Source organism: Ambystoma mexicanum, chromosome 10, assembly GCF_040938575.1.
Source record: "Ambystoma mexicanum isolate Mex_15411 chromosome 10, UKY_AmexF1_1, whole genome shotgun sequence".
In the NCBI taxonomy this organism is placed as follows: domain Eukaryota; kingdom Metazoa; phylum Chordata; class Amphibia; order Caudata; family Ambystomatidae; genus Ambystoma; species Ambystoma mexicanum.
The window spans coordinates 1189629476-1189656306 of record NC_090932.1 but is presented as its reverse complement, the minus strand read 5'-3'; the positions used below and the strand labels follow the sequence as shown (position 1 = coordinate 1189656306).

General features: G+C 49.3%; 1 protein-coding gene across 1 annotated transcript in view; it reads left to right on the top strand.

Moving 5' to 3' along the window:
- The window catches only part of HSPB8 (heat shock protein family B (small) member 8), a 153567-nt gene extending 133877 nt beyond the window's left edge, over positions 1-19690 (top strand). The window contains exon 3 of the mRNA XM_069619177.1: positions 19017-19690. Coding sequence (XP_069475278.1) covers positions 19017-19176 — 160 coding nt within the window. The 3' untranslated portion in view covers positions 19177-19690. The remainder of the gene's footprint in view (positions 1-19016) is intronic.
- The last annotated feature ends 7141 nt before the right edge of the window (positions 19691-26831 follow it).

Sequence of the window (26831 nt, the reverse complement as noted above, 5' to 3'; positions counted from 1 at the left end):
TGATGGCCCACAAAATTAGATTTAAAACTGTGCACTTATAAAAGTCTTGCTAATTCTTGTTACAGAAATAAAAGTCTTTAAATTTTCTTTATAACATAGACTCTGGCACCTAAAGGCAGTCCCTTTGTTACTTGAGCTTGGTTTTTTTCTTCCTTCAACTGCAAGCAGTTGTCATTTCCTTCCAGGCAAGGGGGTTTCCAGTCTTAATTGAAGGTTGTATTGCCCCTTCACAGTTGACAGGTGAGTGTCCCAGGACTGCTATTGTCCCAGCCTGGAGCACAGACGAATGTCTGACGAGCTTGTGAACTCTCATTGTCCTGTCCCATACAAAGTATTTCAAGCTGGCACTTTGCACCTACTTATCCGGGATTTAGGGTGTATCTCCCTTCCTTTGGGAAGTTACATGGCTAGCAACTGGAATCACAGGGTTTTCTGCGATCTTGCAACTCCAGCCTATGTGTTTTAAACTGTTGGCTCAGAGAGTAAAAAGTCTCTCTGAACTGCTGCGCCTGGATACATTTTGTCAAGAAATAAACGTGTGTTCCTGTGCGAGGGAAAAATGAAGTTGCTTTTGATTTCTCTGAGAGTTGGTTTGACTGGGCCTTTTTACTCACAGTGGTTTCAGAATGACAGGTGGAATTGGCACCAAGCAGCATTTTGAAAGGGTGAAAATGTTTCATTCTGAAGGGGAATTTTTGGCTTTTGCAGCATTGCAGTGCTGCCAGTTCACTTGATTCCATATATATGTCTCAGAACACACTGGCATGTTCCTACAGTGTGTCCCCGGTTCCACCTGCCTGAAATATGGGTGGTAAGATGGTGCAACCATTTTTCTGTTACTGACAAAACGCAGTTTTGAGGTCCTGGTGCGCACAGGAGCCAGCGCAGCCAGGTTGCTGTTTCTAGCGCAAATGCAGCTCAGTAATGTGGGGCAATGCATTGAGTGGGTCACTATATCCCACATTCTGTTGCCACGGCTCTCGGCCCTGTCTGCTTCCAGGACTAACCGACCGTCAAGTAGTGCTTCGGTCAGTTTCCTCTCTCGCCGCCACCATTCGCCTGCCTTTGGGGTACGCTTCCAGTTCTCTCCATTTTCTTGCAGCAGCTAATTTAAACTTCTGCCGCAAGACTGGCATAGGTCTTGAACCAATCATATTCTTCATAACACTAGACTTCACATTATGGTTCAGGCTCTTTCTCATGCAGTCCTCTTCCTCGTCTCAGTACATGTTGTTGTTAAAGGGGGTTGTCACAATATGCCATCGGGATATCTCAAAAAGGAAAAGGGGATACCATTTCTCATCTGATGATGCCTGTCCATCCCTCTTAGGGGCCGCCTCCCCACATGTGATCCTCCCTCGCATGTCCACTCCCAGGGAAAGGATCAGATATCGACTGCTGTCCCCTGGCCACATTAAGGGAGGCTACCTCTGGGAAAGGAGTGATGACATCATCAGATTCATCACACTACACAAAAGCCGAAAAGTTTGGCCTTGCCAATGCTGTTTTTGTGTGCATTCATTTTAGAAATTCGTAGGTCACCATAGCCACAAAGGTGAATAGGGAAGAGGGAGAAAGTGGTGGGAAAGAATTAATTGGGGTAGATGCTCCAAATATTTTTTGGTGCAACAGATCAAATGTGGCCTATCGTGACGGCTATTGAATGTGCACATCCAGATTCCTTCTCTCACCCACTTTGTGCAAGTAAGAGGTCATTTCTGGGCATTTCAATTTGAACTCCGAAATTGGTGATGAGATGTGCTTTAAAATGTGCAGAAATGAAACACATTCCCCTATGCCTATTTGTAAAAGGTGCTGGGGAATATGCAGTGTATAAACAAAGAGGTGATGACTGGAAGCCACAAACAATGATGGTCTGGAGGGTCTCCCGGAGCAATACCAGAGGTTAAGATTCATTCTAAACCTTCCAGCCATCACCTCTTTTGTTTTGCTTAAGTAACCCTGAGTGGGAGGGGTATGCCCAGGCGTGGGTTCCGTGCCTGCTGGGCCTAGAGACCCAAGCTACTCCTCACTGATGACACCCAACAAGGCTGAAACATGTTTGGAGATGCTTGTGCTCTCGTGCAGAAGGGACGTGAGTTAGTAGTTCGGCTGGACTGCCCCTTTTGGGGGTGGGATCTAGCCTGATTTGCATATGGTCTTTCCCCTTTCTGTAATGACTTGGCAGGCAAGGAACGGTGGTCTGGAGGGTTGCCCAGAGCAATGCCAGAGGTTAAGATTAATTCTAAACCTTTCAGCCATCACCTCTTTGTTATGATTATGCAGTGGCTGACAGGTTCGTCCCTACAATGCATTTTATTTTAAGAAACTTCTGCTGTCCCACTTGTATTTCTATTCCTCAAGTAAAGATTGAAGTGTTTTGTTCCCTTTTTTAGCATTTCAGAGAGGCAGGCAATGCAAGGAAACGTCACTGCGAAGTGTGCTCTCAGCACCTATGAGGGTGCTGTTTACCGTTTATAGATCAATGCAGGGGGCATGCCCCCGACACTAATACCTTCAAGGGATTGCCCAGCACATCATTTGTGCTGCAGCTCATGCTCATGGAAATGTGCAGATTACCATTGTTGATCAGGTTATCTGCGCATTTCTAAAATGAACGCAAATGAAAAAAGCACATCCATTGCCTTTTTTTATATTTGTGTTCATCTTTGAGAATCTGTCTGCATGTACTTTTCCAACCCCATGTCTGCCTCTAACCTGAACTCTCAAATCTTAAATTCTTTCCCACCCGTGAACCCCAATTTCCTAAATGTACCCATCATTTATTTTTACACTGCACTTTTTTTCTTTCCTAAACTCACACATCAAATATTCTTTTACAGTCCTGTGTCTCCCTCTTTGCAGAGCGCACACATAAAAATGTGCGCACATCTGAGACGCTCAACAAATATGCTAGAAGTAGGCCAGAAATAGATGCAAATCATTCACAGAAGTGTACAACTCAGAGATGCGCCAGCACAAAAAAAGCACAAAATGTGTGCAAAAGATGTGCAAAGTGGATAGAAAGCATGCAAATACACCAAAGTAATCATGCTAAGCGGGGGTGACCACAAAAAGGGGAGCAAAATGCACCAACATCCAGATTCTGAAAACCAGACCACTGGATTGACTCCAAAAAATGCCCTTCAGCATTAGTTTCTATCACAAAGTGGAGCAAGTGGCCCGGAAAAGAGTCCAACTGATTTGTCCAAACAAAGAAGCACGTATGGTACGCCAATCACAAATAACAACACAGTAGAAAAGCACACTGCCCACTGCTCCAACTAATGAAGAGGGACAGGATGAGGGGAGAAAGAATATAAAGAATGAGGTAAGACTATTTTCAATTGGCTGATGAAGTAGTCACCCAGAGGCATTGCTTCCCACCCCATTTAATTCTGGAGATAGTCAATCAGTGGGAGGTGACCTTTACCACACCGACAATGCAAGCCCATGCCTTACAACCACTAGTCAAGGTGCAACGAGCTTTGCATTTCTTTGCCACAGGCTCCATTCAGAAGGCCAGTGGCATCACCTCAGGATATCAGAGTCCTCACAAACAAGGGCATGGATCAAAATGAAATTTGGATAAGCAGGAGATGAAAGCAGCTCCGGGGCATCCACAATGAACTATTAACCAGGAGCTACAACAGTGAGATGAGGAACTAGTACATAGCGTTTTGCAAATCTAACTTCCACATAAGACACACAAATATCATTTATCCATTATTTATGACCCCCTAAGCTGTAAATGTCATATAGATGTTTCCAAATGAGTATTTATAGATTGTCTCAAATGCACAGAGTTAAATTCACATGGGTGTATTTGTTCTGCATCAATTGGCCTAGGGAGGCTCCTGGTCAAGCTAACACGGCTATTCTAGGCTGCAAGCGGGAGCTAAGTAGCTCCCAGCTTCCCTCAATTTCGAATCCTGCAAAGGCAATACATCAAGTACTCCAAGCGATCCATTATCTACTGGACAACATATCACATTGACCCATGAGGCGCACACAAGGGTAGGCTTAGTGAGGGTGTATTATGATCTGGCGGGTCTCCAAGGGGAGGGTGGTACTATTGGTGGTACTCATGTGGCCCTCACACACCCGCCAGACAAAAAAACCAGTACAGGAATAGGAAAAACAATAATTTCATTAACGTAGAGATGGTGTGTGATGGACCAAACATCCTGAATGGGAATGCAAACGGTCGATGACCAACACAACAGCTTTATCTACCAGCACTCTTCCATCGCATGGTTATTCGAGCAATACAGAGATACCTGGTTATTGGGTAAGGCCGGACACACCACATTTGATGCACGTCCATTCACACCATGCCTTAAAATAACACAAGAAGCTTTTCCCATCTTGAGATTACAGTGGCTGTCCCCTGAGAATACACCTAGTGACTACTTAGCGAAACCCATGCCAATTGTCCAGTGTCTCTTCATGGTCCGCCATGAATTTCACTTTCACGTCCAGATCGTCTTGGGTGAAGGTCTTGGCACGACCCTGTCCTTCTCGCTATCTTTTCCTCCATTGTTCTTGTTGGATGCCAGCTCCAGGCCCTGGATGGTTCTGGATGTGTGTGCAAGCCTTTAACAATGCTCCTCTGGTGGATTTTGTAAGGAGGCTGTGTTATGGTTAGTTACGCACATTTCTGATGCACCACAAGTGATGTGCACTTTTTGGACATCATTTGCACTTCTTTTGAGTTCATCTATCAGATGCACCAGTAATATGCACTTTGTGTTAGATGCGCCTATATTTGCTCCACTTCTGTGCTACCTTTCGTGGATTGCTGCCTTGAACACTTGTTTGGGTGATTTTTCTTCTGAAACGTGCAACGCAATGAGAGGCGCAAAGGAAAAAGCCACATCTTTGCATCATTGCGCATCTCATTCAGAAGCCCACATTTTTGAGAGTCGGGCCCCATGTTTTCTTTGCCACCCCTCTAGCTCTCTCAAAACATACACCATTCACACCACCTCGAAGTGCATTTCCGGTAACAGGATGGGGTAAAAACGATGACAATTACGGAAGCCATCGTTTTTGTTTAGTTATTATTATTTTTTTTTGCATATGGTTTATACAAAACCTTTACAATATATATTTAACAACTAGCAGTTTGAATTAAAACATACGTTTTTTTTACATACATTTCCTAAAAAACGACATATTAAAAATTCACCTTAAAAACAATTTTATAAATCACAAATTGGTCAATCCCAAGGGTTTGCATTGTTAATTGAACATAAACGCAATCTTTTTGTTTGGAACGGCATCATGGATCATGCAGTAATAAAACCACACACACTTATGTGAACCTTTCCAGTGACAGACCATAATAAATGTAGCAGCTAGGATCCTGTAGCACCGGTTGTCCTCTGGAGAGGGGCTCACGATGCTGGAGCCCTGCAGGTCTCCACGCCGAACTGTCAGAGGAAACTAAACTTTTGAGAAAGCCTACATTGCTGCAACGCTGTAGCTCTGACAGGGTGGTGTTGCATGAAGCTCTTTCTACCATAGTCAATGTCACTGACTAGGCATTGTGGCGCTGCCCGATGACTGGGCGTGCATGCGGCGGCGTGACGTTGCATGCCGCCGCGTGCACATAAATAAACGGCGCATTCCTGGCCGCGGCAAAGCGACCAGGAAGCCCGAACCGAGAGGACGTCTCTGACTGAGTCCTTTGTGGTTTGGGGGCTTACGGAAGGAGCAGGGGTACCGACCAACCCCCAACAGTGGCGATGAGTGGGGGAAACAATGCCTGGGCCCGGCGGTGACTTGACGGACAATTTTTTTATTATTGCAGCGAGGTCGCCTTGAGACTTCGCTCTGGCCCGCAGGCCGTGCGTTACCCACGCGGCTGGCGGCCATTTTGTGAATCAGGCCGTGAAACTTCTCCGAGCTCCGGTTTGAGCTGAGAAGTGCATCCAGGCCTAATTTTTGGCAATTCTGTCAGCAGGCAGTGATACCTGCATGCAACTATGCCCAGTTGGTGATTTTGCATTTTCCTGGGTCTCCTACGTCGAGTGCAAGCAAGAACGAGGGCTACAATGGCTGGGCCTGCATAGCCCATATTTCTTTCTTGTCCTAATTTTTGGAGCAGCTGGAAGCTGAGGCTTACCTTCATCTCCTTCATCATCAGACTAGTGGCCCCACTGATCTTCATCATCATAGAGGTGTGGTGCAGCAGCTGTTTCTCCAATGGTGCAGGCTGGAGGAATTTGGACTTGATGTTGAGTTGTGGCCCCTGTCTTCCACACTGGGGGTGCCTGTGCACTCGAACTGATGAGTGATACTGAGGACCAGGACGGAGCGGCGGTGCAGCAGCTTCCACGTGCACCAGCAGCACCTCAAGGTTTGCTGCCTCCAGTGCAGCTGGCACAGCAACCTCCAGGTGGTCAGGCAGGCCTTCAGGGTCCTCTTCTTCCAGTACAGCCTGTGGCAGCACCTGTTGTTCAGCAGATTCCCCCCCGTTATGGCTCAGGTACGTGCACAGGCGGCACTGCAGCCCATCCCGGAGTTTGATGTATCGGGCCCACCTTCCAGTTTGGGGCCCAGATGGAGGAGGTGGGTGGACCACCTGGACATGTACTTTCGGGCTGCCCTGGTGGTAGATGATGATACCCGGTTAGCAACTATGCTGTATTCGCCAGGTCCATCTGTCCAGAGACTTCTAATTGCTTCCGCCAGGGGATGGATCCTATGATCAGGCGAAGGCCGCTCTGCAGGCCTACTTTCTGCCTCTCACCAATGCGGATTATGAACGCTTTGTCATGCTCTCTGCCAAACAGAAAGACAATGAGACTCTGGACACTTTCTATGGGTGCCTAAGACGTCTCTCGCTGGCCTGTGCTTGGGGTGATGCTGAGGACATGATCAGGACGATGCTGATCCAGGCTTGTTCATCAGGCAAATTAAGGCGCCAGGTGTTAAGGGAGCCTGGAATTATGCTTCAGCGCATCCTTGAACTGGGGAGGTGCCATGAGGTGTCGGAGGGGAGGGCAGCTAGAATGGAGGCCGGGTCGTGCCCCATCAAGACCGAAGAGGTATGTGCGATGTGGCGAGGTGGCAGGGGCACCTGAAGACCTGGCAGCAGTCCCCGGGATCCAGCCGGGAGGGCAGGAGAAATCTGCCAAAAATGTGGGTATGACCTGCCCCACCCTGCTGAATGCCCTGTGGCTAGAAAGATCTGTGGACAGTGTGGGCTACCGGATCACTTCTCGAGGGTATGCAAAGCAGCAATGCCGGTATTGGTACCGAGGGGCCCGGGGCGGTCCAGTCTCAATCACCAGGGTCGACCATCCAACGTCGCTCAGGTGGATCAGACTGAGGAGGATGCCCATGTGGAGGAAGCGGAAGAAGAGGAGGAAGAGAACATCTTCTTTGTCTCGAGTGTGGGGATCCTGAAAAGTAAGAACAGGAGACAGCCAAGGTGCGTGGTCAAGGTGAACCGATCTCCAGTCCCCGTCCTCGTGGACACTGGGGCGTCGGTGAATGTAATGGCCTGTGGACATTATGATGCCATGGACCAGCCCCCCAAGCTGGCTGCTCCCAAGGCCTGCATCTTTGCCTTCGGTGGTGTTGACCCCATCCCTCGGGACGGTGTGTTCGTGGAAAAAGTAGAACATGAGGGCTCCCAAATCACAGCACGATTCTACGTGACACTGGTGAGCACCAATACGTTGTTAAGTTGTGCTGCAGCAGAGGCCCTCGGCATCGTCAGCTTTGCATACTCTGTCTATTTAGAGGACATTAATGACTTGCTCGAGAAGTATGGCGCACTGTTCAAGGGGATTGGGCAGATGGCCGGTGACCCAGTGAGGTTACACATTGATGGGTCGGTGCAGCCCATTGCCCTGAAACATCGAAGGGTACTGTTCCACCTCCGTGAACTGGTCGACAAGGAGCTGGACAATTTGGTCAATCTTGACATTATAGAAAAGGTTGAGGGCCCGACGCCCTGGGTGTCCCCGATAGTGGTGGCACGGAAGCCCAAACAACCTGAAGCTGTTAGAATCTGCGTCGACATGAGGCTCCCGAACAAGGCCATTAAGAGAGAGAGACACCTCACCCCGACGATTGATGACATCATTGCGGAGGTGCAGGGCACTCGTTTCTTTTCGAAACTGGACCTCCGAGTGGGCTATCACCAGGTTGTCCTCCACCCCGAGTCGAGGTACATTACCACCTTCACGACGCACCAAGGGCTATACCGCTATAAGAGACTGAGTTTGGTGTGTCCTCGGCGGCAGAGGTGTTCCAGAACATTATTCGGGGCGCCCTGGCTGATCAGGGCGTTTTGAACATAAGCGACGACATCCTGGTGTTTGCAAGAACGGAGGTAGACCATCTGAGGCGGTTGGCGAAGACGTTCGGAAGACTACAATCCTTGGGACTCACCCTCCACAAAGAGAAGTGTGAATTTCTCCAACCATCGATAGAATTCTTTGGTTTTGTATTCAAAGAGGGGGGGTGTCTCCTGATCCCCGGAAGGTGCAGGACATAAAGAAGGCGCAGTCTCCGGAGTCCATGTCTGATGTGCGAAGTTTCCTAGGCATGGTTACATACTGTGGACGATTCATTAAAAATCTGGCCTCCAGATCGGAACCGCTCAGGGCACTGACCAGGAAGGATGTCATCTGGATCTGGGGCCCGCTAGAACAGGTGGCTTTTGATGACATTAAGGGTGCCCTAGCAGCTGAAGACACCATGTCGTTTTTCGATCCGGCGTTACCATCAGAGATCATCGTCGATGCCAGCCCATTCGGCCTGGGCGCTGTGCTAACACAGATTGACAATGGTGGGGTCGTCCGCCCGGTGGCATATGCTAGCAAGGCCTTGTCCGATGCGGAGCAGCGATACTCGCAGATCGAGCGTGAAGCGCTGGCAGTATTGTGGGGATACCGGCACTTCCAGCTTTACATCCTTGGACGCCCGGTGACGGTGGTGACAGACCACAAGCCGCTGCTTCCCATCCTAGCAGGGTCATCGTCCAAGCCACCGGCAGGCATCGAGAGGTGGATGCTCACCCTTCTGGAGTATGGAGTCACCTTGGTATACCGGCCAGGGGCGAACAACGCTGCAGACTATCTCTCCAGACACCGTGGGGCGTCCGCAGGTGAAGTCCAGGACGCCTGTGCAGAAGAAGCAGAAGAGCACGTCCGGGTGGTGGTGGAGGCAGCCACGCCGAATGCCATACCTCTCCAGGAGCTGGAGGCAGCTGCAGCGCAAGATGAGTGCTTCCAAATCCTAAGACACTCGATGCAACAGGGCTCCTGGAAGTCGGTGCTGGTGGCTCTGGCGGGGTGCACCCATGAGGCCAGGACCGGACTTGAGCAACTATGGAAAGTCCGGGAGGAGTTATCGTTCCCAACATCTGGCCTTCTGCTCCGCGGAGATCGGATTGTGGTGCCCTAATCGAAGGTGGATGAGGTGATCGCCTTGGCTCACCGTGGTCATCAGGGCGCCGCCAAGACCAAGGCATGCCTACGGCTGAAGGTGTGGTTCCCCGAGCTGGAACGCAAGGTGGATGACTTTGTGGTGGCCTGTGTTTGGTGCCAGGCGGCATCTCCCCTGCAGCGGGAACCTGCCATAGAGACAATGCCTAGGGGAACGCGCCCTTGGGAGATTGTTCATGCGGACTTTGGGTCCACCACCATGGGCACCCACTTCCTGGTTCTGGTCGACGAGTACTCTAGGTACCCCGAGGTGGAGTTTGTGGACTCTGTGGCATTTGAGCACGTTGTGGTGGCCGTGGAAAAGGTGTTTGCGGCCCATGGTTTCCCACGCACCCTGTGCTCGGACAATGGGGCACCCTTTCAGAGAGAATGCTTCTCGGAGCTGATGGAGACCTATGGGGTGGTGCACAGGAAGATCATGCCCCTCTGGTCCCGGGCCAATGGTGAAGCAGAACGGCTCATGAGGACTCTAAATAAGACCTTTAGAATTGCTCAGGGGCAGTCGCTCCAGAGAGACCTGTACCAGTTTCTGAGGGTGTACCGCACCACGCCACATGCATCCACTGGAGTGGCCCATTTTTCAAGCAGTGTCCTCGGGGTTTGATACCGGAGGTAGGAGAGAAAGAACCGCGGGTGATCAATGACCAACAGGTCGAGATGGACCGGTGGCTGAGGATCGAGCAAGAGAACGTTCGGAGAGGGCTTCACCCACAGCGGCTGGAGCCTGGCGATGAGGTCCTCATTCGAAATAGGCATCTCCGTGGAAAGCTCTCCCTACCATATGAGCCGGAACCGCAGGATGTCGTCGCAGTCCGGGGATCCATGGTGACTGCATCGGACGGACGGTCTGCGGTAACTCGCAAGGTGAGTTTCTTCAAGAAACTGCAGGATCCAAGAACTGATCCACCTCCTGATCCAGACCCAGGAGAGATCCCTGAGGACGAGGGGGAAACACCCTGTCTGCCTGAGTCTCCGGCCCGGGACATGCCCATGGACAGACTACCCGTGCCGGAGGTGAGCAGGAGGTACCCCCAGAGGGCTGGGCGAGGGAAACCTGCTCACCTCAGCGATTACGTGTTGGGTCACCTGGCTGTTTGTCGTAATGATGAGAACTGTTAAGTAAGGGGACCCGGGTGGATGTCAATAAAGGGGTGTTTTGAACATGGGGTTTCGTGAAATGTTAAGTATTGATTTTGGTTTGGTTTGCAGTGTCTAGTACTAGTATTGTTACTGTTCTCCTGGTAAAAGGAGGAGTGTGGTGCTGCCCGATGACTGGGTGGGCACGCGGCGGCGTGACATTGCACGCCGCTGCGTGCAACATAAATAAACGGGGCATTCCCGGCCACGGCAGAGCGACCGGGAAGCCCGAACCGAGAGGACGTCTCCTACTTAGTCCTTCGGGGTTTGGGGCCTTACGGAAGGCGCTGGGGGTCCCGACCAACCCCCAACAGGCATTTTGCAGGGAAGCTCACCCCGCTAGAGTCGTATAGAACTGGCAGCTTCCTTCTGAAAGGCAGTGGTCGAAGTAGGCGAGAGCGGTTCGGAGCGGTGCTCCTCTACCTTTTTTTTATTCAGTTTTGCTGTTCCTATACTTTTATTTTAAAAGGAAACCGTTATGAATGGGCTTAGTTTAAAAATAAAAGTGTATAGTGCACTGCACTGAACATGCCCTTAAACAGCAAGGAACGTTTGTTTGGGCGCTTGGATAGTGTGTAGGAGGGGCACAGCGTTCGGGTTTGTGGGGAGCGGGGGCAGGCCAGCAGAGAACATAGTTCCACTACTTCTCTTTGTACACTTCGACCACTGTTGAAAGGAGCTCACACTGCTGGATTCCAATGTTGCCAATGTACCTCCTGAGCAAGTATATACTGCAGCAGTATATGTGCAATCACGGAGCTTTCTCCAACAAACTGAAAAATGCCCAAAAAAAGATCATGGAAGAATTATCTAGGAAGGTCCCCCCCCCCCTTCAGCCACCACGGTGAATTGCAATAAGATTGGGCCTCATTCCGAGTCCGGCGGTAGCTGTGCCGTAAAAACAGGCCATTCCATTCCGCCTCTGTGATTGCCGGAATCACCGGGGGCATTACAACCCATGTGACCCGGTAATTCCAGTGGCAGAATTCCGTAAATCCCCATTCCCATAGGACTCCATGGGGATGGGGACAATGGAAACACTGGTTCCGTCTATGACGGAGCCGGTGTTTCCATTTCTGCCTGCAGGCGGGTGGCGTTACTCCCACTAGGTCAGACCTGGTGGGAGTGACACCTCCCACGTGCAAAACTCAGAATCAGCCAGTCCGGAAACAACGGTGACAGTGGATTTACCGCCACCGTTGTTTCCGGACCGGCTGACTCATAATGAGGCACATTGTGAAGGAAGAGGGTACTGTTAATATCAAAACAGGTCCCCCAAACCCAGATCATGGAATTCAATCTCAGCAGAAACCTCACACTGGTTTCAGGTTCAAGGAGTTAACCACTGTAGAGATACAGAGATACATAACGTCCTTAAAACCATGCACCCCACAAATTGCCCGGGAGAACTTCTCCCATCTAAAAACATATTAGAACATAAGGATATATTTGCTCCGTTCCTTCACAGGTTCGTAAACTCCTCGTTTCGAACTAGACTTATTCCACAGTCCATAAAAAATGTTGCGGTCACCCAACTATTAAAAAAGGCTGGTTTGGAACCAAATGCTGCGGCCAATCTTAGGCCCTTCACATACATGCTCTTTTTTCTCAAACTAATTGATAAGGTTGCTAGATTACAACCCCACACCTATGTTTTGGCCGCCGGCATCTTACATAAGAAATGATCTGGTTTTCGGAGCTTCCATGGTACCGAAAGTGCACTGCTAGATTTTCAGACTCACATGCTCTCTAGGTTGGAACAAAGCAAGTCAGGGCTGCTGATGTTGCTGGATTTATCGGCAGCCTTTGACTTGCTAGACCCTGGTATCCTTTTGGATCGGATGGCCACTGTGGAGGGGGGCTCTCTGTGGAGGCTTTAAGTTGGTTCAAATCATTTCTTGAGGGACGCCGTTCGTGAGTTCACCGGGGTGAAAGTGCGTCTGAAGCTGAAACTATCACCTGCGGTGTACCTCGGGGGGGGGGCTTGTCTTTCCCCCCTGTTGATTAACATTTATATCTTTCCTCTGTGTTTGGATTTGAAGACCCTGGACTTATTTTTCTGCAACTATGCAGATGATTTGCAGTTAACACTGGAGATCAGCGGGGAATATGAAAGGGACCAACAGACGCTGTATTCAGTGTACCAGACCATTAAGAGCTGGATGACAACAAACTGACTCTGTCTGAATGCAACAAAGACTGAACTTATGTTGTACGGTCCTCGGCAAGCCAGAGACAGTCTGGGTCACCTATATGCTAGTTTTGAAATCGATAGAAGCCAGATTATGGTAGTGCACAGGGTAAAGACCTTAGGCACTTACCTAGAAGCCTGTGTAAGCAATCACAAAAAGCACCAATTACCATCTCAAGGTGCTACGGCAAATCGCCCCACGAGTTTCCATAGAAAATTGTGTAAAACTGGTTAGAGCTGTGGTACTTCCCCGTGTAGACTACTGCTACGCTCTGCTAGGAGGTGCAAATAAGGCAGACACCCAAAAACTGCAAAAGATTACAAATTCTGCAGTTCATATAATCTAGTATGTCAAACCAGCAGACATTACACGGAAAAGGGCCTGCCTTCGTTATTCCACATGCCTTTTGTTCTCTTGGAAAAAGGCACGGATTGGGCAGCAAAATTGAGGAATGTGTGACATTTTGATTTTGAGATGCCTACGTGTCCATCCAAGCCTTAAACCCACACACATGAACACTCGGATTTCTCGTAGAATCGAAACACTCCCATTTCCGTTAACCAATCACGGATGTTAATTGAACGTTATCAGTGCACGGTTCAGAACAAAGAGACATGGTAAAAACAAGTTACTGCCAGACCTGTGCAGCACGATCTTGAAGCCAGGAAGAGTCTTCAAGAGTGCAGCAATGAATGGAGACGGGAGACGGTGGAAATACGAGGTAATCCAAAGGCACATGGGGGCTGGAGCTATGTTCCCCACTTCTATGCACAGTATACGTTTTGTTTTCTTTCTCACCCTGGTCCCTCTTTCCTAATGTTTTTTTCCCATCCCCTTGTCTCGCTCTCTTCCCTAAACTCGCTTATGTAATGTAATGTAAACTCACTGATCATATATCGCAGCCCATCCCCCTTGCCACTCTTTCCTAAACACACGTATCATGTGTTCTTTCCCACACCCGTTACATATTCTTCCGCAATGCTCCTCCCCCATTTCCCGAACGCAAACATTGTGTATCCTTTCCCACTTTTCCTGTAATCTTTATCCTTAAGACACACATTGTATATATACTTCTCCATCGCCCCTTCTCTTTCTTTCCTGAACACATACATCCTTTTCCCCCTGACTCTCTTTCCTATGTTCACATACCTTGTGTTTTCCCACTATGCCTCCTTGTTAACCAAAAGAAACTCATCAAATATTCTCCCCCACCCCCATTTACCTCTTTCTCAAACACACACCCACACACAGAGGTGCTCACTTTTTTGAAATGAGTAATTTGACGGTGGGCAGCCGTTACATTTACACTTGAACGTAAGCAGGTCCCTGCCACCAAATTTCCGTCATTTGCACTGCGGGGTGCAAATGTAAAGGGCAAAAGGCCACATACAAGCATGTACACCTGTTCCCCTTCACATTTAATTTCAAGAGTACATGCTCCCTGCCATTCTTGCATGGCACAAAGCGTGTACAATGGATTCCTATGGGGTGCGTCTGCTTTATGCAGAGCATAGAGATTTCCAGCATTTGCGCCAGCATGAAAATCCATGCCGGCGCAGGTTCAGGTGCATTTGTATGGCAGAGAGGAAGGTAGCAGCCAAAACACAAGTGGCGTTCCACCCCTCCTCTACGCCATATAAATGCTTGAAAATGAGCAGTGCCGTGAATGGAAGGTGTTAAAGCCTTACTCAACGCATTTACGCCTTCCATTCACGTTACTGCTCTTAGGCGCCAATCTATTTTCCTAATAATCTGAATACCTCTTCCTAATCCAACGCGCATCAGGATTTCTTCCTGGTCTCCATCGTCATAATTTTAACGTGAACTGCATCACCAACTGCCCTGCCACTTATCTCAGCTTCTACGCCCCATTGGGACGGTTGTATACTAATTGACTTTTTCACAATTGACCTCGGGAGAATTTACCTAATTTAGAAGGTCAATTAGGACATATATGGGGTGGAAAACCACCCGCAACCCGCCACCCAATCCAAAACCCCCAGCAACCCCCCACCCAATCCTTATTTATAATCCAAAACCAACCCAATACATATATAAAATAACTAAAATAATATAAAGGTCAATTGGGCAGAAGGTCAATTAAGACCACTATAATGAGGTCAATTGTGCAAAAGGTCAATTGTAAATGGTCAATTTGGGTAATACCATTGGGACACCTCAGTACTAGGTAGCTATACCAGGACGTGCACATAGGGGTGGACTGGAATATAGGGAACTCGGGAGATTTCCCATTAGGCCTCTGCACCCTAGGCCTCTTTTTGTGGTAACCTATTTTATTTCCAAATGTTCTTATAGGAAAAGAGTTGGGCATAACATGTGTAATACGTGGCCACTTTGAACATTATTTCCATGGCCTCTTTTGGATCCCAGTCCACCCCTGTGTGCACAGTGATTGTGGAAAAGGGAACTGGATATTTGAATTGTGCCCGAAGTGACACATAGATTGGGAGTGAGCAAATGCGTTGTAGTGGTCAAGTCACTGAGGGTGGGCAGGAAGGGAAAAGGACATTGTTTGTTTTATTTATTTGGTTTATATAATGCGCCTATACACAATGGGGCTGATTCATGGAAGTTTTGCGCCAAAAAACGGGGATTTGTGCGCCATTCTGCAGGCAAATCCCTGTTTAACAAATGGGGATTTGCGGGCAGAATTGGCGCACAAATCCCTGTTTTCCGGTGCACAACTTCCATGAATCAGCCTGAATGTGTTTCAAGGAGCTACACGACAAATGGGTAGGGGAACACGGATGACAAAAACAAAAATGGTCCTACTAGACCTTGTGACATTCGGATCGTACAAGTGCAGTAGCAAAAGGTGCAGGGGCGGGGGAAGTGCAGGTCAGGGCGGCAGGGCCAGTGGGCTAAGCGAGTGCCAGGGGAGGCTAGGTGGACAGACCCAGGAGAATGCAGAGAGTGCAGGGGAGGGAAGGTCCACATGCAACGTGCGAGGTAGGGGGCTGAAAAGGCTCACATACTGCAGGCAAAACCAGGCATGTGCAGGGGAAGGGGGCCGGACGGGCAAGTGCAAGTTGGGGGGGTGATCAGGGGAGACCAAGTGCAAGGGTAGACTGGACAAGGAGGGCCTGGTGCCCTGTAGGAATCTGAAGGAACCAGGCAGCCATTCAAGCAACAGATAGGGGCATTAGCAGGGGAGAGGGGAGAGGGAAGAGGGAAGGGGGAGAGGGAACATTGGTAGTGGGCCTTAAAGGGCACAGACATTGGCAGTGGACAAGAAGGGGTACCTACTTTGGGAGTCAACTGGAAGGGGAACAAAGGTTGAAGTGGGCTAGTTGCAGCACAGAAATTAGAAGTGAGCCAGAAGGTTCAAAAGGATTGGAAGTGTGACAGAAGTGATGTAGCAATTCAGAGTGACCCAGAATTTGCACCGGAAGTGAGAGTGGGCCAAAAGGGTCACCGCAAATGGGAGAGGCCTGAAAGTAGAACACATATTGGGAGTGGAACAGAAGGGGCACAGAAATTAGGAGCCAGCTGGAACGGACACAAAGGTTGGAGTGGCTAGAAGGAGCACAAAGATTTGACCTGGTACACAAAGGTGCAGGGATTGGGAGTGGGACTCATGGGGCACATGTGTGGGGAGCTGGCTTAAAAAGACATAAGGATTGGGAGTATCCATGTAGAGACACAGTGATGGGTAGGCAGAGACAAAGAGTAAGACTGGATGTGGAGGCATACAGAAGGCGGAGAAAGGCAGGTAGAGCTGATTTCCACAGATACAGGGGCTTGTGGGATTAACCTAATTTATCTATCTGGTCAGGTTATACCCCTGCTTGGTAATCCAGTATTTGGATTTCAACAGCACTGACAACATCCAACCCACCCATTGTTTTGACTCTGAAAATAGTTTCAGTCATTTGGAGTCATGGAAGCCTCCAAATCTTTTCGCGTGAAAGATCAACCATTTTGGGACTATGCTTCAGGCATGTGATTGACATATTACTTTGTACCTGCAAGCTCTTCAGTGAACATCACTGCGAACCTCATCTTTTTGTTTTGCAAAGGGTATAACAGTTACCTTAATGGCAAAGGAGATATCAGAATCCAGTGGCAAATGGGAGGTGTTATAGGGAAGGAGTTAAGACTTGCCACATTTTACACATTTGACATAGGTCTAAAAGAGTTACAAATAAAGACCTTTCAGCAGCCACTAAATTCTAATAGCTGCATAGCAGTACCGAATATCTAAACATCAACCCAACTATTTTGCATCCTCCCTATGATATGATACCGTCTATCATTAGTAATAGATTATTGGAACAAGTCAGATCCTGGGTCACTATTCAGAAGATGTACCTACATCTTTTGTAAATAAAAGATGACATGAGGGTCACATTTATTTTCTAACCACCATTACCAGATTATTTTCTGATCACCTACCACCCAAAGCAATATTAAAGATAAAAGACTGTGGTGGAGGTTACAGACACATTGGGCCTCATTACGAGTCCGGCGGTAACCGTGCCTGAAATTCCCGCAGGTTACCGCCGGACTCATATTACCATTCCGCCTCCGTGATTCCTGGAATTACCAGGGTATTACGACCCCAGTGACCTGGGAATTCCATAGGTGGAATTCGGTAAATCTCCATTCCCATTGAGTCCCACAGGACTCAATGGGAATGGGGAAGTGGAAACGCCGGCACCATCTCGTGATGGTGCCGGTGTTTCCACGTCCGCCTGCAGGCGGGTGGTGTTAAACCCACCAGGTCAGACCTGGAGGAATGACACCTCCCGCCTGCAGAACTCGAGATCACCCGGTCCTGAAACAACGATGGCGGCGGGTTTACCGCCACCATTATTTCCAGACCGGGTGACTCGTAATGAGGCCCATTGTTTTCTAAATACAGCTATAGTAAACTAAATGATTACTTTCATCAGTCAGTTATCACTAACATTGCAGATTACTCTTCATCTCCAATAATAGGCACTCTTTGTGGTACTACTTTAAAAGGGTAAAGATAATGCTGATGTGGTGTCTCTTAAAAGTCTAGTAATAAACGAAGGAAGGATGCTTTTAAAGAGGCAATCTAATCACTTGATGTGTGAATCGTATACGGATCAGGGCCACCATAGCACATTATTCCTTGTTCAGGCTCCCCACGTGCCGGCTATTCCCCCCAAGCACGTGTTACCCTGTTCTTCACAGAGAAAATCCCCATGGACCCCCACCCCTTTTATAAAAAGCACTGCATTGAGGTTAACAGTGAGTAGAATGCGTCAGTAAAATGAGCCATCTCCTGGTGTTCATGTTTAGCTCACTGTGACTGATATTCTCCTTTAATCCTTCCCCATCAGCCCCCTCCAATTAGGATGGGCCCTAAAAAGACGCTCAGAATGCCTGGGGAGAGAGGGAGGCTTTGGAATATTCAATTCTCTGGTGTGTCCAGATTGTCCAATCATGGATGGCGAAATCCAAAGGATCTGGAGCGCCAAAGGTTGCTGATCCCCACACTACTGACACTGAGTTGCATATTCCCACCAATTATTTGGTTTTGAACCACTCATGGCTGCAGATGTTCTGACTTATTCCCTGAAATGAAACACTGGTCACAGTATAGGACAGAACAGATTGAATTGTCCTTCAACATCAACCAGGGCCCTGCATAATAGTGCCTAATTTTCACACACAAAAGACAGAAGGCTAATTGAAACATTATGGTGTTCAAAGGTTTTGGCACCCTTTCCCTAGGTCGCTGGCATCAAAGGCAAGTCTCAACATGGCAGATACATTTGGAGCGGTACAGGTGTACAGCAAATATCCAAGTGTTGTGTTAGTAGCCTCCGTCTGTTACACTTAGTCAGGGTTTGGAGTCAGTCTGCTTGGCTGGGCTCCCCAGCCTGTCCTATGAATAAACAAATTCTCCATTGACGTCCTTCCCCAGACTCCCTCCCAAAAGTCTTGGAGTGGACTCGATTGAAGAGTATTATAGAGGAATCCTAGCAGAGTCTAGGAAAGAATTAGTGTTTCAGCAAATGGTGGTGGAGGGTTGGGGGTTTGTTACTCATCAAATGGGCTGTAAAAGTGAAGCGAGGAGAGGTAAGAGTAAGGTGGTGGTATAGCCATTAAAGTGAAATCTGAACCAGTTGTTAAGAAAGTGAAGTGAGGAGTAAAGAATGAAAATGCATCAATGAGGCAGACCGTAGTAATCTCTGCAATACTTTCCTCTCTTCAACCTTTTTAGACTCCCTTCAGAGGTGGACCCCCTGACAGTCTTCGCTTCCTTGTCTCCAGAAGGCTTGCTGATCATCGAGGCCCCGCTGGTCCCTCCCTACTACCAGCACAGTAATGACGGCTACAGCTTCGAGCTGCCCATGGACAGCCAAGAATCCATTGCCTCCTAGATGGCCGCATCCGCGTTCCTGACTCGTCCTGGACTCCATGTGCCATGGCGTTCACTCAGCCATTTTGTACATTTCATGTTGTGAATGTCTCTTCTTGGGGGTAACTTCCATCTTAGTCTACACACAAAGTACCACTGTCGCACTAAGGGCCAGTCGTAGTCTTTCTGGGCTGTTGGCCAGTGGAGTGGGGCAGGTACGTGCTCATCCCCCACTGGTTGGAGGTCATGATGCAAGACAAGGAGAAGTCAAGCCCCACTTAAAGCGGTACACGTGTCCACGCAACATAGTTCATCTGTTTTTGTTTCCTCATTGTTATGCAGCAACAGCTCACTTGCTTTTAGTGAAAACATATATATTTTCCTTGATTTTCTCCCAAATTGTCAGAAGTTTGGAAGCTGTTGTAACAGAATATTGACATTACATTTGCTCAAACAGCTGCACAATACTGTAGCTAGCATTTCACCTCCATCTTTGGGGATCTGCTGTATGAATAAAACTGTGGTCTTATCTGGTATGTTATGAGTAATTATTATTGTTTGGCATGTGTTTGAAAAGACTTGTTTTACAACGCCATGAAAAATAACGACAAGTGTGAGAAATGTGTTTCTAGTCTGGAAGACACTGTTAAATGTGGAATTCGTTTTAATGTTTGGAGCCTCTGTTAAATTGAATTGTTTAATGTCACACCAGTCTGAAATGTCAAGTCACAACCTCCATTATACTTGGTGGTGCCCCACCTCCGACCGTTGTCATGGTCTCTGCATATTCCATATCCCTATGCAGAGGTCTGGAGATGTCATACCACTGACATTTCACGAAAGGAGCCTCCACAAGTGTGGATTTGCAAAGCAATGCTGAGGGTTCCATGCCTCTGCTCCAGCTGTATTTACTGTGCAGCAGCCGCTCAACGCCATTGAGCTAAACAGGCTTCAGCCCTCCCCACTGAAATGTGAGCTCAGGGGCGGGGCTTCTCCACGTCGATTTTGTTAGAGAGGTGAGAGTAGCCTTTCCTGAAACTGACTACTTTAATGTGTTACTGTGTTCGTGCAGAAAAATGTATTTGCACAAACGCAGCAAAACTTTAAAGTTGCTAGTTTCAAGAAAAGGATTTCCTCACCTATATACCTAACAAAAATAAAATGCACACATCAGCCCCCTCCCCAAAGATGCGAGGGAACATATAACAACAAAATATATATATTACTTTGTTTTTTTGTTTTTTTTAACAACAAAATGGGCCTCATTACCAATCCGGTGGTAACCCTGCCGGTGCAACTGGCTGGTGCAAACATTTTACCGGCACCTGACTTTCCGGTGGCAAGTCTGGTCCCTTTCAGGACTCTATGGGAATAGGGACACTGAAGCACCGGCACCGTTGCTAATGATGCCGGTACATCCGCGACCGGTCTGCCTACTGTGGCCGCTGCGCCTGGCAGAGTCAGAGCTATCGGGCACAGCAGCGATGGCAGACAGACTCTAAGTTTGCCAATCCAGAAACAAGGGTGCCAGTGAGCTTACCGGCACCCTTGTTTCCGGACCAGCAAACTTATAATGAGGCCCTATGTGTTCTTTCACATCTGAGGGGAGGAGGCTGATGTGCGCACCTGTTTTTTGTTAAACAGAGAAGCGAGGAAAGTCTTTCCTGAAAGTGGCAGTTAACGTTGTACTGTGTTCATTAAGAAAACACAGAACAGCTTTAAAGCTGCTAGATTTAAGAAAGGCTTCTATCGCCTCTCTGCCTCCGAAAATTGAAATGTGCACATCAGCCTCCTCCCCACACATGCGATCCAACATTTAACAATGTTAAGTGTTCTTTCACTTCCGAGGGAAGGGGGCTCTTTTGCACACTTGCTTTCTGTTAGGCAGAGAGGCAAGGGAAGCCTTTTCTGAAACTAGGAGCGTTAAAGGGTGTTGCATGTTAGCACATTATGGAATACCGGTGATGAGGGGCTCGGCCCTCTGGGAACCCCGTTTTTCTTTAGAGCTCTGTCCCAAATGCCTATAGTGTGTTTGGTAGCTAGCAATAATCTTCCTGTCTGCCGCATTGGTGGTGAAATCTGCGGGAGAAAGCGTAGGGGGAGGGATAGGCAAGATTGTTCAAGTTCCACCCAACTCGGGCGATCAGAGGCCATCCTCCACGCATGGGTGTTTGCTAATTGTGCTACCATCTGATATCCTTGTAGGTCGGGTACCCCCAAGCCGCCTAATCTTGCATTGCCTAGCATTGTTCTTTGGGGGATCCTGTTTTTTTTCCCCCTCCAAATAAACTGTAACATGTTCCTCTGGAGGTCCCGAAGGGCCAGCGGTGGAATAAGCACTGGGAGTGATGAGCAGGCATACACAAATCTGGGGAAGAGATTCATCTTGCAGGCGGTTATGCAGTCCATTAGTGAGATTTCCTGTAATTTCCAGTGCTTCAGATCGTCTTCCAGCTCCTTGAAGAGCGGGGAAAAGTTTACACGGTATACGTCTTTTGGGTTCGCCGGGATTTGGACCCCCAGGTAGGAAGTTGCCATGGTCTTCTACTGGATGGAGCATAAAGGGACCAGGGCTTGTTTCTCTGACATATAGGGCAAGTTTGTGTTGGGAGGGCCCGACCTGGAGTCCCTTAATAGACTTGTTTAGTCTGATTCTTTGGGCGAAGGGTTCCATGATCAAGGCAAACAGAAGTGGTGATAGCGGGCATCCTTGCCTGGTCCCGCTGATTAGGGGGATTGGAGCGGAGAGGGTACCATTGATTCTCAGTAGAGTCTTTGGTGATTTTTATTTTTTGCTAGGACCATGGCTTAGAACTCTGGCCCAAACCCAAAGGCTTCTAGGGTGAGGTTCATGAAGGTCAAGTCCACCTGGTCGAACGCTTTGGTGGCGTCGAGGGCCAGGAGTTCCAGGCCTTGTGAGTCCCGGGTAGACAGGTCCACTAGGTCCAGTGTTCTGCGAATGTTGTCGCTTGTTGCTCTATTCCTGATGAATCCGGTCTGGTCTGGGTGGATTATGTCGAGTAGGATGCAGGAGAGGCGTTTTGCCAGGACCTTAGAATAGATATTGGCATCAATGTTCAGCAATGCAATTGGTCTGTAAGAGGCTGGGTTCGTTGGGTCCCCCCCCAGGATTAGGTAGGAAGACAGTGATGGATTCTTGCATGGAGGGGGCTATTGTGCCCGTTCCCCAAAAGGAGTTAAAAAGATTCACCAATGGTGACAAAAGTTGATGCCTGAAGATTTTGTAGAATTTGGTGGTATATCCATCATGTCCGGGGGCTCGGGGTTTGAGGGCCTTTATGGCCTCTTCTACCTCTTCACCTGAGATTGGCGCATCCAGGATGTCTCGGGCTGAGGTCTTCAGCTGGGCGAGGGCGGCTTTCTGCAGGTATTCTGTCTGTTCCTGCAAGTTTCGTGGTGGTGCAGACATTACTTGCGTGAGGTGATTTGTTGCTAGCTGTAATTTCTCTAGTTCCATGTATTGAATTTTGCCCTGTGGGTTTCGTAGTCCAATAATGGTGTTGTTCTTCTTGATTTTGGCAAGTTTTGCTACCAGTAGCTTGTTTGCTTTATTGTTCCTCACATAATAAAATTGTTTAGCGTTTGCTAATAGTTGTGCCGTGTGTTCAGCATAGTGCGCCTCGATTTTCTTCCATGCAGTCCGGAGGGCTCATTGAGTTTTGGGGAACCATCCCTTTTTCTTATGAATGTCTTCTGCTTCCTGGAGTTCTTCCTCGAGGGACAGGCGAGTTTGTCTCCTGCTCCTATGGTATGCCACTCCTTGAGCTATTAGTTCTCGCCGAATGACAGCCTTCATGGCGACCCAGGTGTTGGCCAGGGAGGTATTCTCGTTAGGGTTCTCCTGGAAGAAGTTTGTGATTGATGTTGCGATGGCGTCTCTTATTGGCATCTCATTTAGTATTGGGTCGTATAATGACCATCTGCGTTGGGCTGTGGGGGTTGGGTCATGAATGTGGATTTCCAGGGTCACAGGGGCATGATCGGATAGTATCCTTGATCCAATGAATACCTCGTTGGTGAAAGCAAGCACCTGCGCAGATGTCAGGAGGAGATCAATCCTTGAGAATGTTCTGTGGACATAAGAGTAGAAGGAAAAGTCCGTCTCTGAGGGGTGAAGGATCTGCCTTGAATCTACCACCTCCAGGGTCCTATGACAGCCTTCATGGCGTCCCAGGTGTTGGCCAGGGAGGTATCCTCGTTAGGGTTCTCCTGGAAGAAGTTTGTGATTGATGTTGCGATGGCGTCTCTTATTGGCATCTCATTTAGTATTGGGTCGTATAATGACCATCTGCGTTGGGCTGTGGGGGTTGGGTCATGAATGCGGATTTCCAGGGTCACAGGGGCATGATCGGATAGTATCCTTGATCCAATGAATACCTCGTTGGTGAAAGCAAGCACCTGCGCAGATGTCAGGAGGAGATCAATCCTTGAGAATGTTCTGTGGACATAAGAGTAGAAGGAAAAGTCTGTCTCTGAGGGGTGAAGGATCTGCCTTGAATCTACCACCTCCAGGGTCCTGAATAGACGTAGCAATCCGAGGGCTAGCGCGATGTCTCCAGAAGAGTCCGGGTGTGATTTGTCCCTTGTGAGGTCTGGCACTCGGTTGAAATCGCCTCCTATCATGATTTGGTTCTCTGTAAAGGAAATCAGTGTGGCGCTCAAAGCTTCATAGAATGCGACTTGTCCTGTATTCGGGACGTACACTGAGATGAGGGTATATAGCTGGCCCAGCAGGGGGCATTGCACTGCCACAAATCTGCACTCTAGGCAAAGTTTAGTTTCCAAGATGTGGGTGTTCAACCCCTTCCTGAAGAGAACCGCTGTACCCCCCTCTTGTTGCCACCTGAGGCAATGAATTGCTTTGGGAATTGTTGTGAGCGCAGGCGCCCAAAGTCCGCTGGCAGCAAGTGTGTTTCTTGGAGTAGGGCCACCGCTGCATTTTCGTCTTGGAGCTTTTGTAAGATGGATTTGTGTTTGGGGGGGGAGTTGAACCCCCTGCCATTAAGGGAAATGAACCTCAAGGTGCGATCTTCCTGGGTGGGGGAGGGGGGTTGCTGTTGGGTTCAAGCGGGAGGAGGGGGTTGGGTATGAGGCAACCAAAGAACTACATGGCTTGGGCGAATGAGACTGTTTATTATCCTGCTCTTGGGATTTTTGCTCTTGCTCCAACGGGGAGGTCGAGTGTTAACTAACGGGGGGCCAGCTTTGTGGGACTGGCACCACCCCAGGCCAACTGGGCAAGGTAACTGTAGTCAGCCAACATGGCTGAAACTTGAGGCCAGACAGAGTCTAGCATTCCAAGGACTTGTGGATGGATTGTACCTCGGAAGTGGGCAGGAGCAGTGGGGTGGGGGCTCTGACGTGAGCATGGAACGGTTCCTTTTTAGATTCTCTTTGAATGGCGTTCCGTCAGATCAAAGGAAGCCCAGGTCTAGACGGGGAATAGGGTTGTGCGGACTAGGATTACAGTTGAGCGGGAGCTGCAAGATCCCTTTATGTAGGGTGTCAGCTTCCCGTCCTCTTGCCTGTGTACCCTCTTTTAACATTACTCATTTCTTCTTCCTATCCCTCAGGACCCTTGTCCATGTAGTTTGCTTCTCTTTTGGAGGGGGCGTAGGGTCTCTGCCTGTGGTGGCCTCGGAAGCCCTGGGGGAGGCGGTCTTAGGCGAAGTTGGATGCATGATTTGTGCAGCGTCCTCGAGGTGGCTAATCGTCCTTAAAGTGCCTTTATAGGTAAATAGTAACGCCATTGGAAAAAGTCATCGATAGCGGACTTGCTGGCTCTGAAGGAAGAGGGTCAGGGGCCAGAGGGATCTTCTCTTTTGCAGCATGAGAAGGGAGAGGTCCTGGTAGATTTGAAGAGGGGAACCCTGAAAAGTAAGCTTGTCCCGGGTGTGACAGATCGACGAGATGGCCTCCTTTGTAGTGAGAAAGTGTACCCTGGTGATAACATGGGGGGGGAGTCTGTCTCCACTCCTCGGCATGGGTGCAGCCTGTTGGTACAGTCTAGCAAGAGTTGGGACTTGACTAGGTGTGGAAGGAGGGACTGAACGTGGTCCCCCACATATTCTGTTAGGTTTTGGTCAGGAATCGAGGTAGGGTTGCCTCGAATTCGTAGGTTATTGCACCGGGCTCGATTTTCCAAGTCTTCTTGCTTGGGTTCCAAAATTTTGCATCTACCTTGTAGAGCTCTAATGGAGTTTGGAGTTCATCTATAGCCGTGGTATGGTCTTGGGCTTGGTCCTCAACTTCCCCCAATCTTTGTTCTGCTTCCGTCACCCTCTGATCGGTATGCTCTAGTTTTGTAGAGCCCTCAGCCACGCAGGACCGGAACTCAGATTTGATATCGGCCATGAAGACGAGTAGGTCGCTTCTGGTTGCGAGGGTCCCTTTGTCTTCCATGCCCATCTGTGGCGCAGAGTTGGGGGGTCCTGTTTCTTCCCTTTGTCCACCGATAGCAGCAGTGTGGCAATATCTGTGTTCTTGGTAGATTTAGGTTGCTTGGCCATAGTGTCACCACTCATAAGATGGAAGTGTAGAGCAGCTGGGGAGAAAGGGGAATCAGGGGGTGGGCCGGGGCACCCCAGGAGCCGGTCAGTCACAGAAGAGGATGTAGTCTGTATTTGCTGCGGGGAGTGAGGTTGTCGGGCTTCATAGAGGCTATCCGTATGCGATGACTGCATTCAGCCTAATGGGAGAGTTCGGTCACAGAGTGGGGGGGGGTCCTGGACAGATCAATGACACTGGTTGGCGTTGGTGCACTCCTTGTTGCCTTAGGCTGCATAAGTCTGTGGTCCGGAGTAGGATATATGAGCAGATGGGGGGGGCCCGACAGGTCCTTGAGGGCAGAGAAGAGGAACCTCATAAACTGTGGGCAAACAGGAAGCCCCAGGACCCTCCACTCATAAGCGCTGGGGCTCCTGGAGGTTATGCTCTCTCCCAGAGGCGATGAGGGTGAGAGGAGGAAGCCTCCCCTGTCCAGCATCGTCGAGTGGATAGATGGCACCTTAATGGGGGCGCAATGGGTTGCTGGGTGGGCCGGGGCGCCCCAGGAATTGGTGATGTGGGCACCTGGAGGCCTGGTGGAGTTCGTGGGACCCAGGCTGGGTCAGTCTTTTACAGCAGTCCCCACTCGTCAGTGGGGGGGCCCAAGGACAATCACCCCCCTGCTGGGTTCCAGGCAGGGGCTCCCCCAGATGCCTGCCTCACGCTGCCCTCAGGATGAGGTTAGGACATCCCGCCCGGAGTCACACGCTCCCCATGTTGCAGGCATGGTTCAGGCCCTTTGTAGAGGCCTGTGACGGCGTGAAGTGTTGATGCCGGGCTTCTGTCTTGAAACTTGCAAGCCGCCGCCTCTCCCGATCAGTGTAATCACACGGCGGAGGCAGGCTGACTCTGTGTGATCTGGTGTGCCATGTGGTCCGGCAGTTGTAGAGCCCCAGGTACGGGGTCTAAGGGACGCTAGGCGGGGTGGGCGGGCGTTCGGGGAGCAGGGCAGCACACTTTCAGCATGCGCTGCGTTGGGCTGTTGCGCGGCATCGCTCACCGTTGGTGCTGCGGATGGGGATGGTGCTTCTCAGAGACTCTGCACCCGCCGCCCAAAGGACACCAGGTCTTCTCCTGTCGAGCGGCGCTCAGCACTCAATGATGTCGCTG